A 19,965-nucleotide genomic window follows, 5' to 3' on the forward strand; every position below is an offset into this window, starting at 1 on the left:
TGGAAATCAGTAAATCAGTTCATAAAGTTCATCAAAGAAAGTGTTTGCTGCGTCGATGACTGGCCAGTTCATCCTGTCATGAATGCTGTGAGCAGGAGAACAGTAATAGCACCCAAATGCAGACAATGGAGGCAGAGCCGGTGCAGATCAATGATTTATTCACAGAAAAGAAGATTCTACGCTTACAGGACCATGAGGCGGGTAACAGGTGACAGGTTTGATGGTACAGGTAACAGGCAAAGGGAACAGCGAAGGCGTGAAACAACAGAGCAACATAGCAACAAAGCCGAACTGGCAGGGAATGAATGGCTGAGACGGATAAATGTGCCGAGGAGCTGAATGGAAAACAGCGACAGCAGGGCAGGGCCAACGAGACTCGACGCAGGGCAGGTGTGGAGGGAAGAAACAGGCTGAGGAAGGAGAACGGGAACACAGAAGGGGAACAGTGCAAACAGACAGCAAGACTCCAGAGAACACAACAAAACCATACGGGACTGCAGCAGGACAACGGCAGCAGGATTTTAACTTCTCATACAATAAACTACACTGCCACACTTTTACTTTTACTAACTCCCAGCTAAAGGTGTTTATTTACCACCAACTTTCTAAACAGTGTTACAAAACCTTCCAAAAAGTGTTCACAGATAAAAGTCTCACGTAAAACCAAAAGGTCAGACAGCAGCTGAGTGAGACTTTGAGGAATTAAAGCACGTCTTTGATAGTAGGTGTTTGCTCGAAAGACATCAACAGGGCTCGTCTGAGGCTGGCAGAGTTTATATGAATAACACCTTCATTTTAAGTCTGTGAAATGTTTGTATGTGGATAAAACATGAGCCTTAATTTAAACAGTTGTCATCTGAGGAGGAGGAAAGGAGCCCTGTGTGGGAGGAACTTCAGCGCCTCAGAACGAGGCTTCAAACCACTGTAAAATTAAGCTTATGAAGAACCCATTCCTCCCTGTCCCTTTCTCTCTCATGCTACCTTTTCATGCTAACAAGCATTGAACTTGCCCACAGAGGCTTTCTGTGCTCTTTTCTCCCTTTTCACAGGTTACACACTCGTCCAAGTCAGCTACCTAAAGCCCTTCACTAATGAAGGACCTGCTGATTGGACGCCTTTCTTTCTTTCCTTTCTTCTTCCTTTCATTTTTTTTCTTGCTTTCATTTCCACTCCATTCTGAGCTCTCGCCTGCCCGCACACACACACACACACACAGAGAGGTGTTAATGGAAAGGAACTGTAGAGCAGGTCCCCCAGTCACACTGAAGAGTCACCTGACCTGGACCATTCTAATTATAAGGTGTTGTTGGTCCCATGAACACACAGGCAGTCAGAGGTGCACACACACATCCACACGCATGCACAGATGTAAACAATCCCTGTGGTCTCAATGGGATGTTGTAGCTCACGTGATGAGGCCTGACATCCCGAGTAGACATCATTAGATCTTCTTACTGTATATGTTTCAAGTGGAGGCACATCAAAGGCCAAAGTCTCCATAGTGAAAGTTACCATAGCATCATATGAAAACACCCTATGGTGTCACTGCTATATGGTAATGTGTGTGTGTGTGTGGGTGTGTGTGTGTGTGTGGTGGCGGCGGCTCAGGGGCTGGAAAGTCAGGGGGGCGGGGGGGCGAGGAGCCATGTGCATCATTCAGCAATGGATTGACATCTGAAGAAAAATAGCTGCAGGTCTAATCAATTTGAATGTGCTCCCCTGAGATACTACCCTGTGTGTGTGTGCGGCTGTGTGCTCTTGTGTGTCTGCGTGAGTGTGTTTGTCAGGTGAGGTGAGCAGCAGGCATCAGCAGCATTTCAGTCCAGTCAGCAGTGATCTTGCCAACCTCTGCACGACCAAGCTCATGAATAGATCAGTACTTTGTGTGTGTGTGTGTGTGTGTGTGTGTGTGTGTGTGTATGTGTGTGTGTGCGTGTACTTGCGAGTGAGGACCGGAAAGAGTTTTTAACCAACAGAGTGGAAACACTTTTGGAAAGTGAGGACATTTTGGCTTGTCCTCAAAATGTCTGTTTGAAGGTTCAGACTTGGTTTTAAGGGTTAGGTTAAGGTTAGCCATTTGTGTGTGTGTGTGTGGCAATGTGTTACTCACATTGTGGGGACAAAATGCAAGTCCCATAACGTAAATCATTAACTTTTATGGTGAGGCAAATGGTGGTTATGGTTAGGGTAAGTCTCCAGGAAGTGAATGTTGGTGTCACAGTGCCTTCATCTGCTCACCTGCTCAGCCAGTACTTTCCACTCTCGCTCCCCTTGCCAGCCACGCCCACCGGTCCACTCACCTGATCTTCATTTCCAATCAGCCCAGTATTTAAACTGCTCTCCCCACACTCGCTCAGCGCCGTCTCTTCTCCTGTTCCCTGGTAAATACCTCAGCCTTCTGTCTCAGACAAAGAGTCCTGCCCTGCACTTCCTGGTGCCTTGTTTGCCTGTGATTGTTTGCCGTTGGCCTCGCTAAACATTTCAAGAGGCTTTGAATCCACCTGAAAGACTGAACTGAGTCATATTTCTCTGCTCATTGGATGTCCTGCAGAGTCTAATATCCTGAGAGGCTTTTCATTGAAACTAGACTGTGGACAGAGTGTCTGTCCCTCCATCCCAGTCTCCCAAAGACTTGGAAACATTAAGGACACTGTGAGTCAGTCTCATGCGTTGGATGTTTCCGTGTGCAACGTGGTAGCAGCCCGCTGTCTGCTAACTTCACACGGCACGCTGCTTTGATAGTGGAGTGGAGGGGAAAAGAAGAACTTTGATGTTTTTTCACTACTTGCATAAATGTAAACAACACCTGAGCTGAGGTGGATCTCAGCACAAACAGTGGCAGAGTTAGCAGAACGGCAAAGGTTCACCGAGGCAGTTTGACATCAGCTTGCTTACTTTCAGTCCTCTGAGCTCCATGAGCAATATCACAACACAAAGCTGCTCTCCGTCAACAGAGCTGCTACAGTTTACAGTGAACCACACACACCCACTGGAAAGATAATAGTCACACTGAGAAACTATAAACCACTACATAGACTGTTAGCTTCACAATAAAGCTGCAAGGTGGGAGGAGATATTTTGGCGGTCCACTGTTAAAGACATTTTCAAGTCTAAGGTAGGTGACTAAAGGCTGGATCTTTTCTGTGGTAAAAAGTTAATGATACAAGCCTCTGTAAATAAAACATAAAAAAATAATTTAACTCAACGTTTAAGGAGCATTTTTGATAACAAGCATCAAATCACAGATCCTAAAATTCTGTAATTCAGTGTGAGTGGCTATCGGTGAGGAAAAGATCAAGCTTATGCTTAATGAAACGTCAGCAGGTGAGCTCACTACACTTCAGATTCTTGATCATTTATGGATTCGGCAACTGTCGCACATTGTTTTGTTCCCAATTACCACATGTGAAGCATTGTTAATGTAAATTGAACCTCTTCTTCTCTATTGCATCAACAGCTGAGGCTCATGGGTATTGTGTTATTTAGACCCATCATATCAAACTTACACAAAAAAACAAACCAAAATCATTTCCCTAAACAGTTGAAATATTATTGTCAGTATTGTGTTTTAAGTAGAATTACATTTCCAGGAGTCTCCTGTGCGTCTGTGTTAATGGAAATTGAGGCTATATCACTGAAATGGGAATTCAGTGAGAAAAAAAAAAGTCACATTTCAGTTTTCCATATAGCCCAGCAGTCAAGACTTCAGGTTCAGCGATGCCTCAACCACACATCTGCAGTCAGCTGGCTGTAACTTTGTTGAGGCGTTCAGCAGCAGAGGCAGCGGCATGAAGCCATCGTGTGTTTCAGTGTGTCAGACGTCATTTTGTGGAATCACACATTTCAGAATTAGATTTTCAGGTTGACTGGGGGATTGTTCTGCTCAGTCTGATGTGAAACACAAAATGCTGCTCGTTGTTTGATCGTTCCATTTGTTTGAGATGAAAGCAAAAGTTCAACTCAGAGTAAGTTGTTTTTGTTTTTTTTTTCAGGCATGCTGACTGACTTTGATCACTGCTGCTTGCTTTGGTAGATAAGAAAATGAAATCAACACCGACCTTGAAGCTCATTTGATGAAACGACTTTAAACAACAGGAAACACACTCTAATCAAAGCTGTAGTTAAGGATTGTCATCTTTCCTGACCTTGGTTTTGTCCTGGTAGAGCCAGAGCTGGTGATGTGGACAGTAGTTGTCCCCGTGGCCAGATATTCATGGTCCCCAGAGGATGGTCATGACTTTGGTGACCCTCTAACCTTTCTTGTAGATTCAAGATTCAAGATTCAAGAGTCTTTATTGTCATTGCACATGTCAATGAAATTTTCGTTGCAACCCCCATGTTAGATGGTAAGAAAGATAAGACTAGAAAGAGTGAATAAAATTAAGATAACTACAATAAAATAAAATAAACCAACATGCAATAAAAAAAATATTCGTGAAGCAATTAAAAATATAACAGAATGAAAATATACTTAGGCAATAAAATATACTAAACAATAAACAATAAAATATGGAAGTGAAATGTGCAAACAGAATAAAATATACAAGCAGAATAAAATATAAAATATACACAGTGAAATGTACCGACAGAATAAAATATGCCAATGAAACTGAAATGTGCTGATATACTAAAATGTATATAATTATAGTATATGTGTGTACATAAAAGTCAAGTACACAGAAGGTGCAGGTGGAGGTAGAGGTGTAGGTGTAAAGTGCGGTGTGCAGTGTTCACAGTTCACACAGTCTCTCACTGCAGTGAGGGGCTGCTGGGGGTGATAGCTCTAACAGCTCTGGGGAAGAAGCTGTCCCTCAGTCTGTTAGTGGTGGTGCGGATGTTCCTGTACCGCTTTCCTGATGGAAGCGGTACAAACAGTCTGTGGCCCGGGTGGTTGGGGTCCGTGGCGATGGATCTCGCCCTCTTTCTGACCCGACCTTCATATATAGAGTCTAGGACAGGGAGGGGGCAGCCCACGATGCCCTGTGCAGTTTTAATCACCCGTGCCAGTTGTTTCCTCTCCTGTGCCGTGCAGCTGCCATACCACACTGTCACACTGAGGCAGAGGATGCTTTCAATTGTGGCCCTGTAGAAGTTAACGAGCAACCGAGAGGAGAGTCCAGCCCGTTTCAGCTTCCTGAGGAAGAAGAGCCTTTGTTGTGCCTTCTTCACCAGGCGGGAGGTGTTCATGGACCAGGAGAGGTCAGATGTGATGTGGAGGCCCAGGAACCTGATGTTGTCCACACGCTCCACCACTTCTCCGTCCATGAGGAGGGGGGCGTGATCCGTCTTCCTGGACCTCCTGAAGTCCACAATGACCTCCTTGGTTTTCCCTGTGTTCAGCACCAGGTTGTTGGCTGAACACCACTGGGTGAGCTGGTGTATCTCCTCTCTGTAGTGGGTCTCGTTGTTATCTGAGATGAGACCCACTACTGTAGTGTCGTCTGCAAACTTCACGACTGTGTTGGTGGGGTGGATGGCAGCACAGTCGTGAGTAAACAGGGTGAAGAGGGCTGGGCTGAGCACACAACCCTGTGGCGTGCCCGTGCTGAGGACCAGAGGGGATGATGTGATGTTCCCTATTCTCACCACCTGAGGCCTGTTGGTGAGAAAGTCTCTGATCCAGTGGCACAGAGATGCAGGCAGACCCACCGTGTGTAGCTTCAGCGCCAGCTTGTCTGGGATGACGGTGTTAAAAGCTGAGCTAAAGTCTACAAATAGCATCCTGACGTAGGTGTTGGGCTGCTGCAGGTGGGTCAGGGCTGTGTGCAGGGTGATGGAGACAGCATCCTCTGTGGACCGATTCCCTCTGTAAGCAAACTGAAGGCTGTCTCGGTCCGAGGGGATGAAGTCTCAGATGTACCTGAGAATAATCCGCTCAAAGCACTTCATGATTACCGGGGTCAGTGCAACAGGCCGGTAGTCATTCAGGCAGGTGATGGATGTCTTCTTCGGTACCGGAATGATGGTGGAGGACTTGAGGCACTCAGGAACCGTGGACAGCTGCAGGGACAGGTTGAAAATGTCCAGGAACACTCCTGCTAGCTGGTCAGCGCATGTCCTCAAAGTCTTGCCTGACACCTTATCCGGTCCTGCAGCTCTGCGGGTGTTGATCCTGCTCAGGGTGGATGACACCTGGTGCTGCTGCAGGACGAGGGGCTGGTGCTGCTCCTCCAGCCGGGGTAGGTGTGTGACTTCTCTGCTGCCTGATGTGTCGAAGCGGGCAAAGAAGCTGTTCAAGGTGTCAGGCAGGGCGGGGTCGTGGCTGGTGAGCTGAGTGTTCGGCTTGTAGTCCGTTATGGTTCTGATGCCTCTCCACATGCTCTGTGGGTTGTTGTTCTTGAAGTGATCTTCAATTTTGTTTTTGTACTGGAGCTTGGCCTGCTTGATTCCTTTCTTCAGCTCTGCTCGAGCCCTGCTATAAGCCAGCCTGTCTCCAGATCTGTAGGCAGTATCCCGGGCTTTCAGCAGGGACCGCACTGTGCTGTCCAGCCATGGTTTCTGGTTGGGAAACACTGTGATGGTCTTAACAGGGAGGACAGCATCAGTGCAGAACTGAACATAAGACAATACAGATGATGTGTACTCCTCAAGGTCTGCCTCTTCTCTGAACACAGTCCAGTCTGTCAGTTCGAAGCAGTCCTGAAGTGCAGAGGAGGCCTCCTCAGTCCATATCTGTACTGTCCTGGTGGTCGGCTTTGTTCTGCAGGCCAGAGGCTTGTAGGCAGGAATGAGTTTCACGGAGATGTGGTCTGACATGCCCAGGTGTGGAGCTGCTACAGCCTTGTAAGCAGCAGGGATGTTGCAGTAAACTTGATCCAAAATGTTACTGTCTCTGGTAGGAAACTTTATGTACTTATGAAATTTGGGAAACACCGCCTTCAGTTCAACGTGATTAAAGTCCCCCGCCACAATCACGGCCGCCTCCGGGTTGCCGTTCATCTGCCCGCTGATCAGGCAGTACAGCTCCTCTAATGCTAACTTAGCATTAGCCCGCGGTGGGATGTAAGCGGCCACAATAACAATAGACGAGAGTTCTCTAACCAGCTTGAACGGTCGGCATTTCACCGCCAGGTATTCCAAATCAGGAGAGCAGAACGTGCTGACGGTGCGTGTGGCTGTACACCAGGCATTGTGTACATACAGCGCCAAGCCTCCGCCTCTGCTCTTACCTGAAGCTGCAGTCCTGTCCGCCCGGAACAGAGAGCGCCCCGCTATCTCCACCGCTGCGTCCGGGATGTTGTCGTCCAGCCAGGTCTCTGTGACAACGGTAACACAGCTGTCCATCCGGCGAGAGACTATCCTTAGACGGACCTCGGCGATTTTGTTGGTGAGAGACCTGGCGTTGGTGAGGAAGAGACTGGGGAGAGCCGGTCTGTGAGGGTTAGCTTGTAGCCTAGCACGCACGCCGGCTCTCTTCCCCCGCTTTTGTTTACGGTGCCTCCTCCGTCTCCTTGGCAGGTAGCACCACAGTCAGCAAAAATCCTCATTTGTTCACAAGAAATATTGAAATATTATGCGTATATTGTCATGAAATGGATGAGCACATTCGCATTCCCCAGAGGACTGAACCCTTTCCAATTTGTATGATCCACAAGAATGGGGTCAACATCCTCTGACCTCTTTAAAGAGCCCCTGAAAATATTTCTTTTGCTGACCTCAGTGGCTTAACTGGTCGCCTCGCTGCAGTGATGCAGGTGTTCTGCAGGGTGTGCCTCTGATATCGGTATTGGGTGTGGTTACAGATGCAGCAAAGCACACCTCTGACCACACCCATCAGTGATGCTGGTCATTATCACAAACGTGAGCGTGGGGCGAGTGTTGTAGTAAAAACATCTGGCACAGTAAACGCAGGTGTCGACCAGTTACATCCTGTGCTGCTCATTAAAAGTGAGCCAATAAGTCACAGATGATGAAAGTGAATATGTTTAACATCATTTTAAAGCCTTAAATCACATGAGAGCGAAGCATATAGTGCCATAACTGTTTATACTGATATGTCAGAGCCAATTTAAAGAGAGGCAGCAGAAGCCAGCATATACTTTATGTTTTCATGACAAAAATATACTTTCAGAAACCCCTTTAATAAGTGGAGATGAATTTCAAAGTGCCGGTGAAATATGCAAGGAGAAAAGGTGAGCCGCCTGGCATCTCAGACACCAAATCAAAGACATTAAAAGGGTCTCTCTGAATTTCCCAAACAATCTTAATAAATGTGAACGCCTCACAGAGGTCAACAGATGTGTCACATCTTTCAAAACAACAGCATAAATCACAGCATGCCGTGTCACTGCAGCCTGCTCACTGAAATTTGATTGATATAGTTTTGTTTTTTGGAAGATACATGCCACATTGCTCTCTGACAATTTTCTTTTTGAAAATACAAACTAACACACCAAAAAAAAAAAAAAATCGTGTGCCTTTTACACTCACATGCCAGTGAAAAGCAACCGTTACATAGCATGTGTTTGATGTTTAATGGATAAGGCAGGCGATGGTTTATTTTTTCTAATTGACAACACATCCCATGAAGCCAACAATGTATAGAGCCCATTCATAAGCATTGTCTGTGTATGAAATGCCTGATTTATCTCCACACGTTTGCATTGACACTGACAAGTTTATCTTCAGATAATTGCGCACATCCTCCTGCTGCTGTAAATACTCAGTACTGTAGCATACCAAATGTGTTTTAATCCATGGCTGAAAATAGTCCCTAGCAACATGGGCTGATTAACTTCCATGGGGCCCCTGGCAAAAAAGAGCTACTGCTGAATCGCTTTTTGCTCCCGATTCCTCCATCTGTGCATTGTGTACAATATTGCCATGGTGGAATATTACATGGCTCAAGCTTTGCCGTGTGCTAATTTCTTTAGAAGCAAATTAATTTAGGAATATGTACCATGTAATTATAATATATAATGTACTAGAAGTAGATTTTGATTGACTCTCTTCAAGAATTTAGTAGTGCACATTCCTAAAACGCCAAACAAAGTTTAAATTAATCACATTACCAAACTCGCTACACTTGCTACACACGTCTTTTCCAGCACAGGAGCTTCCCATAATCTGAATTTGTAAGAACCCATAATTCTGCGGCCTTACGTTCCGCCTTATGTTTTAAGAACCAGAGCATTCAGGATTATGTCGGATGCTGTCAAACCAGCCCGCTGCTGGATAGGATAGAACATAATCATTTTACAGCTCTTTTTTCTTTGCAAGTAAAATAGCTTGTTTGCGCTGCCCCACTGTTTGAGATGTTACAGCGGAAATGTTGCCATGTTGCAAATGAAGTGTTGCTTTTCTTTTTCCCAAAAGTACCTGGAACTTGGATTTAGTTTCACCTCCTTAGCAGTGCCAATATTTCAGTAACTTGCCATCAAAGTGCGGAGATGCAGAGAAAACAAAAGCAGAAGCTGCAACCATGGCTGCACTCTTTTAGTCTTCTTTGAGTAACTGTTGCTGTTTTGGGAAGGTATTTTCTCCTTTTTGAAAAATAAAACTAGATATTTGTGACCTGGTTTTAAAGATTTACATCTTCAGTATGAGTAAATTAATGAGGGCAGACAGAGAAGGGAAGTCATCAACTATCATTATTGGTCTCTTTATGGGATCTGTTGACAGTAGGGAAACATTGGCTTACACCTGTCTTATCCTTTAACATTTGTCATATTGATATTATATCACACTATACTGGGTGCAGTGAGAGCAACGCCTCCTGACATCGATAGTCTTAACAATTCTGCCCATCAAATTTATTTATCGGAAAAATGCTTTTTTACATTTCTCCACCTCTTTTTATCCCCTTTATCTCTTTCCGATCACAATCAAGTCTGCAAAGCCTGGAGATTTCTCTCGCTGTCCATATCAATCAGTCACTCCACCTCTCTACTCGTGCCTCTCTCTCTCTTCTTAGTTCAGATATGAAATATTAACCAAGGCAGGTTGAGAAGCAGTTGATCGGCTGTCCCTTCATTGATCTGCCTGCTCCTCTCAGCAATGTGTCCCATGCAGCTGGAGTTATACTTCCATTAAGCATTAGTAGTTTCAAGTGTATTTTTTTCTCTCGCTCTGTTTTTTTCTTACTGTATGTCCCCATTTCAGTCTCTTTTCTGCTGAACGTCCCTGTCTTTGTTAGCCCATGTCTTTATGTCATAAAGCAACATTTTGAAAGCGGTGATATTTCAATTCCAAAATTCAAACAGCTGTGTGCAACTCAGCCTTGCTGGTGTTAAAGAAGTCCATGTAAATGCAGGCCAGTGAGCACACATCTGCACTAACCTTGACAGATTCTTGCTACTGACTAATGGGGAAAGTCCTGCAAGAGCTTTAATAATTCTCTGTGGACCAAGACAATTTAAATTCTGAGTATGCCAAGCCTTGGACTCATTCAATGATTTATTTTCTTTACCTGCTCATCCCCTCAAAGGGGAATGGAACCCATTCCAGCGTTCAATAAGCAGGAATCAGGGTCAGACCCTGAACAGTGAATATACTAGATCACTAGAGTAACGGATTGCCGGCCCTTTTCCACCTCAAGAACTTTTTCAGGAACTGTTTTAGGAGCGTTACCTGGATTTTGACTGCATGAATTTAGTTCTGTTTTGATTCTTTTGCAGGGCCGCCTAGGCTCGGCTGATAGAAGTAATAGGTGGGCAGTGTTGGTGGCCCTGGCCAGATTGCACACGTCTGACATGATAGTTGGCAGGCCTGTCTATCTTAAACTGTGTGTTTGTGTTTGCTTGATTACAGAAAATGAATTTCCAATGGATTTTAATAAAGGAGTAATTTCTAAACTCGTATTCTAATTTATAGAAGAACAATTTGAAGCAGGGAAATTGGGAGGTAGTGGAGCAGAATTTTCAAGTTTGTTGCTACCCTGTGATTTGAGTCAATGGAGGGCTGATTGGTTTACCCTACAATAAATGTAAAAAGTCCTTCATCCAATGTAATCAACTCCATAACATTTCTTTCTTATCACTTTTTGAAACACAATTACAAAACGCTTCAGACACACAAAAAGATAAAAACAAATAAAAAAAATGTGTTTTTAGAAGCTGCTTGAAATAATAAAAGATTCAGCAAATCTGATAAATGGGGGAAGATGATCGCAGAGGGTTGGGACTAAAACAGCAATGGCACCATCACCTTTTGTTTTGCAGTGCAAGCGAGGGATCGATAAAAGGCTGAGATTAGAGGATCGGAGTGGTCGAGAAGCGGAATACAGATTGAGGACATGAGAAATGTAACCTGGGGCAAAGTCATGAACGGCCTTATAAGTAATCAACAGGATCTTGTAGTTTATTCTGAGTTTCACAGGAAGCCATTGGAGGGAGGACCGTAGAGTAGTCCTAGTTAATCGCTGAATTCTGAACTAACTTAACGGTTTAGAGCAGCTTCACTGAGACATGTGCAGGGGGAATTACAATAATCAAGGTAGGAGAAAATGAAAGAGTGAATTAATAGTTCAAGATCTATAGAACAACATACATCTGATTTTTGTGATAATTCTTATCTGATGAAGGCAGGACTGGATAAGATGAGTAATGTTGGTCAAAAGCCACATACTGATCTAAGATGATACCAAGATTCTTAGAGGGAGATTTGATATTTGAGTGAAATGGACCAATTAACTGATCAACTGCAGAGGAAAAGTTATCTGGACTAATTTAAAAAAAAAATCTTGTGTCATCAGGGTGAATGTGGAGGAAATTAAAGGACATCCATTCTGTTGTGGCAGCTAAGCAATCATAGAGGGAGGACAGTTGATTCAGGCTTAGCACAGAAAGAGGTTTGTGTATCGGTCTACAGTGATATGACACGTCTTGAAAGTGGCTGAACAAAGACCCATTAAAAAAGGACTGGTCCAAGGAGCGAGCCCTGAGGGACACCGCACAGCAGGGGAGCTGAGGAGGACACATTAAGTCATCTATTTGTCAAATCAAAAGTAAACAATTTTGAACCAGCTGTACCACAAATCTATCAAGAAAAATGGCGTGATCAATGTTGTCAAAGACAGACAAATCTAGTAGGAAGAGAATTTTTTATGACCCTTAATCAATTTCAGCAGTTGGTTATCAAATAATATTTGCAAGGATTTTGAATAAAATGGGTGGCTGTAATTCTCTCACTGGGATGGGTCTAGTGAGGGTTTTTAAGAAGGGGCTGAATGCTGGCAATTTTAAAATGGTTAGGAAACAGACCCTGAGGTGAGAGAGTGGCTGAAGATACAGAGCAAGCCGGGACCTAAGAGAGGAAAGATGGATTTTAGGATTGTTTTTAGGAATTCTATCTCATAGACTAGAGGAGAGACACATACGACATGTAGTGTTTTTACAGATCTGCAGGGAGATAGGAGTAAATCCAGACAGTGGAGTAGGATGGCTGAGTGGTGTTGGATAGTAACAAACCACAAAATTGGGCCTTAGACCATCAATCTTGCCTACAAAAAGATAACAAATTTTCACAGTCAACAGAAGATGAGGTGGGATGACATGAGGAGGGGAATTTGCAAGCTGGTTGATAGTGCTCAACAGGAACCTTGAGTTGAGTTTATTACTATTAATTATGCCAGAAAACTGAGCAGCTTGTGCATCTTTAATAGTCTGATTCAGTTTAAGCAATAGCTCCTTCATATGGAGGTGATGAAGTTCAGGTCTAGATTTTTTCCCATCTACTTTCAGCCTTCCTATATTCTCTTCTTTGTTGTCTGCTTTCATTGTTGATCTAAGGGGCTATATTAATAACCGGGGCAGCCTTGGTGAAGTGAATTGAGCTGAAGAGTCAAGAGCTGACGTACACAAATCATGAAACCAACTAACTTGGTCTTTAATATTGGTGACTTGAGTCGAGCTATTGGCCAGATTAGGAAAACGGCTGGAGAATGTGGGAGCAGACTGCTCATCAAGACTGGATTAAATGTTTCTGGGTTATTTTACTATGTAGTGTAGATGCATTTAAAGTAATATACGTTTGTGGTCAGTCTGATTATGATTAACTATTAGGAACCTATTATATTTAAGAACAAGAGAGGATAGTAACTGAGGATTGATTGAGAAAACCCATATTTGAGTTGGTGGGTCAATAAATGCTTACACAACAAACAAACATTATGTAAAGCCAATTACAAAACTATAAGATTCAAACTCATACATACATTATTAAATCCCCTCGTATTGATTTGTTTTACAGTCAACAGACACTTGAATCACATTAATTTGAAGTGAGGTGTTCATTCTCATAAACCACATTCAAATCATTACATCAATCATTACAAATGGTCTTGGAATTGTAATTGCAGTTTGCACTGCAATTGCAAGATATACAATAATTCCACAAACTATACATCCATGTTGTACTCATCATACAGTATAGCTTATATTGAATAAAGTGTCTGCTGAAACGTTCTGTTTTGCACCATTAAGGATTCTTATGCTTGCATTTATTTAATATATCTGCACTTCTATCTTGTGTGCTTTCAATATTTTTGCTATATATATACTATAACTTGACTTATTAGAAAAAAAAACCCTCATAGTAACAGATTTGCAAGAGAACAGTTTCTTGGACAATTGAACACAGTCAGAATTTAGAAATAATACCATTATTTTCTCTGCTATTTTTCCAGTGGCTGAACAACAAAAAAAGCAATTTTGATGGATGGACAAGATGCATGTTTGGTTGAGCCCAGCCCTGCCCGTAGCCACTGCCATGGTTCTAACACCGAATAAGTTTTTGCTCTGACGTTAGCACTTTTTGAAGGCCCAGACACTTTCAGGGCAGAGTTTGCAGGGATGAACAGCACTGGCTGGTTAAACACATGCTTCAAGACTGTCTAGCTGATGTGCATAGACCTCTGTGTTGCTGCTTTTCCATCATGCTAGTTAACATGACCCTATGTCTCTCAATCAAGCCACCACTTTGGCCCAGGTTGAAATATCTGCATGACTATTGGATGGATAGCCTGAAACTTTGTATTAACATTCATGGACCCTCTGACTTTGGCGATCTCCTGACTTTACCTGTCACCACAACAATTGGATGATTTGCCATGAAATTTGGTACACACATCCATGGTCTCCAGAGGATGAGCACTAATTATTATGGTGATCCCTTGAGTTTATCACTTAGATAGATAAACTGAGGATCTATTTTATCTCTGCCACCAGTTATCCACTTACCCAGTAAAAATCTCAGTATCTACTAGATGCATTGGCAAAAAATGTTGTAGGCCTACAGCCATTCATGGTTCCAGATGATGTGTCCTAATGTCCTTCCTGATCCCCTGACTTTTCCTCTCGCACCGCCACGAGGTTTGCATTTTTTGGTTTTGAGTGAAATGTCTCAACAACTATTGAACGGATTGCCATGAACTTTGGTGCAGACACTCGTGTTCCACTCAGGATAAACTGTAATAACTGTGGTAGTCCCCTATGTTTTGTCTAGCACCATCATGAAAGTCAAAGTTTGCCCAGTAATTTGGTTTATGAGAAAATACCTACAAAACTAATGACATTCCCATCAGCCTCAGCTGTACTTTGTGTTATGTGCTAATTACCCAATTTTAGAAGGTGAACACGGTAAACATTATTGCGGCGTGGCAACATTGTCAGTGTGAGCATGTAAACATGCTGACATGTTAGTATGCAGTTCAAAGCACTGCTGTGGTTTAGTAGAGTCCCTGGTGTGACTGTAGACTCTTATTCTTGTTAATTATTATCAGTCTAATTTGCCAAAACTCCACAGTTCCTCAGATGCAATGGAAATTGGAGTCAACTCAGGTACTCAAGGGACCTTGTCTTCCTAAGTTTAGATCCTGGAACTATTTGGTCCTTATATGAGAGAAACCAGGAAAACATACATGTAAACGCTGTACAGTAAAGCCCATTCAATTGACTTTGGGTATCCCTCTTGTTGTGAGGCCACATTGTTAAAATACTGAGCCATTAGAGCTAAATCACGCCACCTTGTCATAACCCCTGGGTGACCTCAGTATCAAGTGTTCAATTAACCCTCAAAAACAGCATCAGTTTCCAAGCCAAACCAGAAACAACCGATTCCTGCCAGTTGAACAGATGTGCTTCCCTGCCTTGATTTCCCTACTGCACCCCCAGAACTCATTTTAGTTTGAATATTGGCTAATGGAGAAACCATTTTCCCCTAAGAGGACCGCTTTCAAAGAAGTGTAGAAATTCAAGGAAGTGTAGAAATTCAAACCAGCGTGTTGTGGGACTACCCTATACGCTCCTGATTTACATTCAATCAGCACATCAGGATGAATTACAAATAATTCATACATATTGATACAAAAATTCCCAGCTCGAAACAGTAAAATATTTCTGAGAGTTAGATGACAAGCTCAACATGTCTGAGCATTAAGCATCAGCACGTTGTTAGCCTAGCTTAGCATAAACATTGGAGGCAGGGGAAACAGCCAACTTTGTTGTCTCCAAAGAGAGAAAAAAAGGCAAAAAACAACCCCAAAACTTAAATCTCACTTGTTTCTTTTCTTTAAGACATTTAAATGGGAGGACAGTGGGTTAGAAGGGTAAAATACATAAGAAGCCCTCGACAGCGGGAGGGTTGACAGCCGATTGGTGAAGTGAATCGAGCCACATCAAGGGAGACTCAAAAAAACCCAAACACAATCTGACGCCATATACAACAGCCAGGAGCTGCGTTTATGCACGGCATCCCAGAGTCTTGTTTGCTGCGACTAAACACCAAAGCCGCTGCTCATCTGTACCTGGCAACCAAGCTGTAGCATGAGAATTTGCATGAAGTGCAGGCCAGATGGATGTCAAATAGCTCCAACACGTGACTCCCCTAATACCACAAATGGTCATTTTTCGACATGTCTCCTAGAAAAATATTCATTTGTATACAATTGTGTTTTATCGTATTGTTGTTCGATATTTCTTGTGATGTAAAGTGTCCTTGAGTGTCCTGAAAGGCGCTTTTAACAAATAAAATGTAAAATGTATTAATTAATTTGCATTCATAGTTACATTGTGCTGATGAAAATAATTGCTGCTGGGATTATGCTCACAGTCAGTGTTTGTTTGAATGCATGAAACACTGCATGTTGTGTCCATGTTATGGAGTCGCAGGTAGGTGGTCGGGGTGGATGTTGGGCGTATGAACACCAGACTCCAGTGTTTGCATCCAGACTGTGGTCACGTTTAGAGAACAAAAGCATGTTGGTGAAGCTTCGAGGAAGATTGTGATTACTGCTGACTTATTTGTTTTTAAGAGACCTAACATTAACATTAACTGAGTGCTGTCGGCGCCTAAACAAACACACAAAAAGATGAATAATGCTCTAGCCACGACGAGTGGATGGTGCCTTGCAGGGTGGAAAACAAATCAAATACATGGTCAGTAATTATACGTTCAGTATCAACATTTTTGTAACTGGCCAGGAACCTTTGTTAACAACATTTCCTCATTATGTTACTACAAAACGTAATCCAGTCAGTATATCTATTTCCTAATTAGTTTTATATAAACATGATTTCTAGGAGACTGGACTCCATTTTTACAGTTTTGTTTGTGTATGGATTAAACAAATGAGATGCGGCATGTTGATTTGTTGGCTTTAGAGGGGCAGTCGGTGGATTTTGTTGTGTTAAAAAGGGATTATTGTGGTGCCTGTGACCTCACTCTTTTGATAAAAAAATGTTTGCTTGTTTTTCAAAAATAGCCTAATTTATCTCTAAATTTCTCTCAGTAACTCCTTTGTTTGTCATTACTGAGTCCAGCACTCTCTGTCACTTTCTCCTCTGCTCCATCTTCACCTCTTTTTCTCTCACACCGGTCTTCTCCTTCTTCATCCAGTGTTTTCTCCTCAGGTCTTCATTAAAACTTGATGGAGATGAGTGAAGCCAATAATCTTCAGGCCCCCTGAACAACCCTGCCTGAAATCAATAGGTTTGCTTGAAAAAAAAACCCAATGCAGAGTGAACAGGGAGGTGGGAGAAGGTCTGGTTTATTAAATATTAAACAGCCGGTCTCTGGGGAGACGGGGAAGAGTTGTGGTGATGCAGTGTCTGACCCAATTAGCATCTCCTGTTCACCTGCCAGGCTCCAACAGTGGCTCCACTCTGACTTTTACTCAACACGACAAGCCACTTCTGGGGCAGTCACACTCTTCAGGAGCATTATCCCCGCCGTCTTGTACACTAATCATGACATGATGCATCTGTGCCTGTCACACCCTTGAAGGAGGCCATGTTGGCTCGGTGAAATATCAGTCGCTACCAGCTCCACAATGATCCTGCCATTCAGGAGAGCCGGCTTTCAACAAGTCCTGATGAGACCCCTCTGGAGCGAGCTAATCGTTAGTAACGTTGTCTCAGCTCTTTGTGTTACTGATCACAGAAGCTGACTCATGATATTTACGATGCAAATGTAATGGTATTTTTATTTTTGTTGTCCCAGCAGTGGAACCTAGGGTGTGTTGTTCAAAGGGTTGTTGAGGTTGCATGTGGATATGTGCTAATATTTCTAGGCATGTTAACCTGCGCTGGGACAGTAAAGGTGCCACATTGACATATTTTCACGCCCAATTCGGCTCAAACGCTGACGCTGGGTCAAAGCCATTTCCACATTACTTGTCAATGTACTGGGTACCCCTTTAGCATAATTTTTCTAAGCCGTGGTCAATTTGGCACTAATAAATCCGGTTACACTTTAAAAATACAGCTTGCTGAGAACCATGATAAACACATGGTCAACACTTTGCTTTGGTTAAGGCACCACAATTCTTTGGTTAGGTTTAGGCAACAAAACTACTCCAGGCAGGAAGGCATGAGGAGTCACAGGTGGATCTTCACAAAGAAAAAGAGAAAAGATTTATTTGCAAAGAAAAATGAGTCAGTACATGAAGATCTGGGCTCATAAAAGAGGTCAGCTCAACATAATTTACGTCGGGCTATTATAACTTCAACTGAATGGAACTGAGCAGACTGAACTGACCTAACGAAGACAAAACAAGAACAAGCTGCACACAAAGGGGAACGAGCTGTATATACACTGGTTGTTGCATGTATTCCGATTGGCCACTTCCTGCATGCAGCAGCTCTGCTCCAGCTGCTACAGCTTTTGCTCAGGTCCGGCCAGGTGTCCCTCCAGCAGCAGCCAGACTTGAAACTCAAAAGGCAAACTAAACAGACAAACTGCAAAGTGACTGTACAGAAGCTAAAACATGCACACTGCAAATAGAAAGTAGTACTGTCAGCTAATGCTAAAATGTATGTATTGAAAACAAAAGCTATGTGTCATCCTTTATGTGTGTGAATAATCAAATGTAAAGAAAACTAAGGTGAGTGAAGGAGGGTTAACAACATGTGTGCAAGCTGCGTGACAGCAGTTGCAGCCATCACAGTCATGTTTAAGGAAAGATCATAGTTTGGCTTAAAATGATTATGTTGCTGATCTACATCACATCGGTACATGACACTATCGCTTACAAGAGAAATCAACCTCTTCTGATGCTTTCACACAGGACATGAACCTTGATCTCCTGGGTTAAAGTCCTGTGTTTGACCCATCTAAACACCCACCTCCAAAAACAAACCTTTCTCGTTCTTTATATAGTAGGGCATTTGATGCGCTGGGAGTGACAACAGGCTGTTTATAGAAGTCTTCGGGTTTCCCTGCATGCTGAAAAATGATGAGTTAGGAGTGAGAACGGGTTCGTCACATCCAAGCATTTACCTATTTTACCACTGTGTGTGAGACAAGTGGCCAGGAGGTGGAAAGCGGCCCTGTTTCATGACAGATTCATGACAAAAACGAAGGATGAGCTATTGTTGTTTATGGACCTGGTCCATTGCCTCTGCACTTCAGTATGGTGCCAGATGACAGTGACCCACCCCCCATTAAAGTGTCATTGTAACATGGGAGCCATGTCAGTGGCTGCCCCAGAAATGTTCCATAAGGAAAATCTTGGGATGGATTGTCTCTAGGTGGCCGTAGACCTGGTCCACCTGGTGGCGTCCCGACAGTGGCGAAGAATTTCTGCTGACCTTTCTTTTACTCTTTGCAAATCAAGAAAAATTAGTTTACCTTGAACAATTTGAATGAATGAACAAATGTAACGATGATTTGATATACACAGGTTTGATTTCATAAAGTCATCAGTTCAAAGTAAGCGAGATACCTTTGGCAGTAACTAGCACTCTAACTGATTACTTTCTAAATTCAGTAATTAAGTACCATTACCAAATGGCTCGTTACTTTTTATGTGGCCAGCTAAACTAGTCTACACTTACTGTTCATGCTGCCACGATTTCGATTCTAAATCAAAAATCTCTTGAAATAAGGGTCAAAGGTTTGTGGTTTTGCCAGTATTTTTTTTTCCAGATCATCCCATGTCCTCCAATTTCGCTCTCTGATTCCAGGCTCCAACACCATGTCCACGGTCTTCCACCACCTCAGAGACCTCCCCTGCAATGCAATGACCAGCAGCAACAGCTTTTTTATTTTTCTCTCACAAGTGCCAAAAGCAAAAGCTTCACCAACAACTCCTGCCTCACAGCAGCCCTACGGCTGCTCTGAGGGGACACGCTACGTCAAATCCAGGAACACATAGCAAACACAGGACGGTCTGTTGCTGTACCCCTCTGCCATCTACTTCCTCTTCTTCTTGTTTTTGTGTTTCTCAGTTTGTTACCAAACTCAGAATATTTAAGTCTAGTTTAAGTGAACAGGGTTGTGGTGAATTGTAAAGATAAACTAAATCAAGCTGCTGTTTGTGTAATGGATGTGTTTTTCAGTGTAAGAGCTCAGTTTTAATCAGCTCTGTTTTCATCGAGGATGGGCTCTGCTCTGTATCACCCTCTCTCATGTATATGCAGTGATAACTATTCAAACACTGTAGTTCAGTAGGCAGGTAGTCATTGGTGTGCGTCGCCTGTTATGAGACAGGAGCTTCCAGATGAATGAGTAAATAGCCTAGACTAATTC

General features: G+C 43.1%; 1 protein-coding gene across 1 annotated transcript in view; it reads left to right on the forward strand.

Annotated features, from left to right (window-relative positions):
* The first annotated feature begins 305 nt into the window (after positions 1-305).
* nrn1la (neuritin 1-like a) overlaps positions 306-19,965 on the forward strand; it is a 48,131-nt gene continuing 28,471 nt past the window's right edge. Inside the window, exon 1 of the mRNA XM_041938581.1 lies at positions 306-390. Coding sequence (XP_041794515.1) covers positions 306-390 — 85 coding nt within the window. The remainder of the gene's footprint in view (positions 391-19,965) is intronic.

The sequence above is a fragment of the Chelmon rostratus genome, chromosome 6, assembly GCF_017976325.1.
Source record: "Chelmon rostratus isolate fCheRos1 chromosome 6, fCheRos1.pri, whole genome shotgun sequence".
NCBI lineage: Eukaryota > Metazoa > Chordata > Actinopteri > Chaetodontiformes > Chaetodontidae > Chelmon > Chelmon rostratus.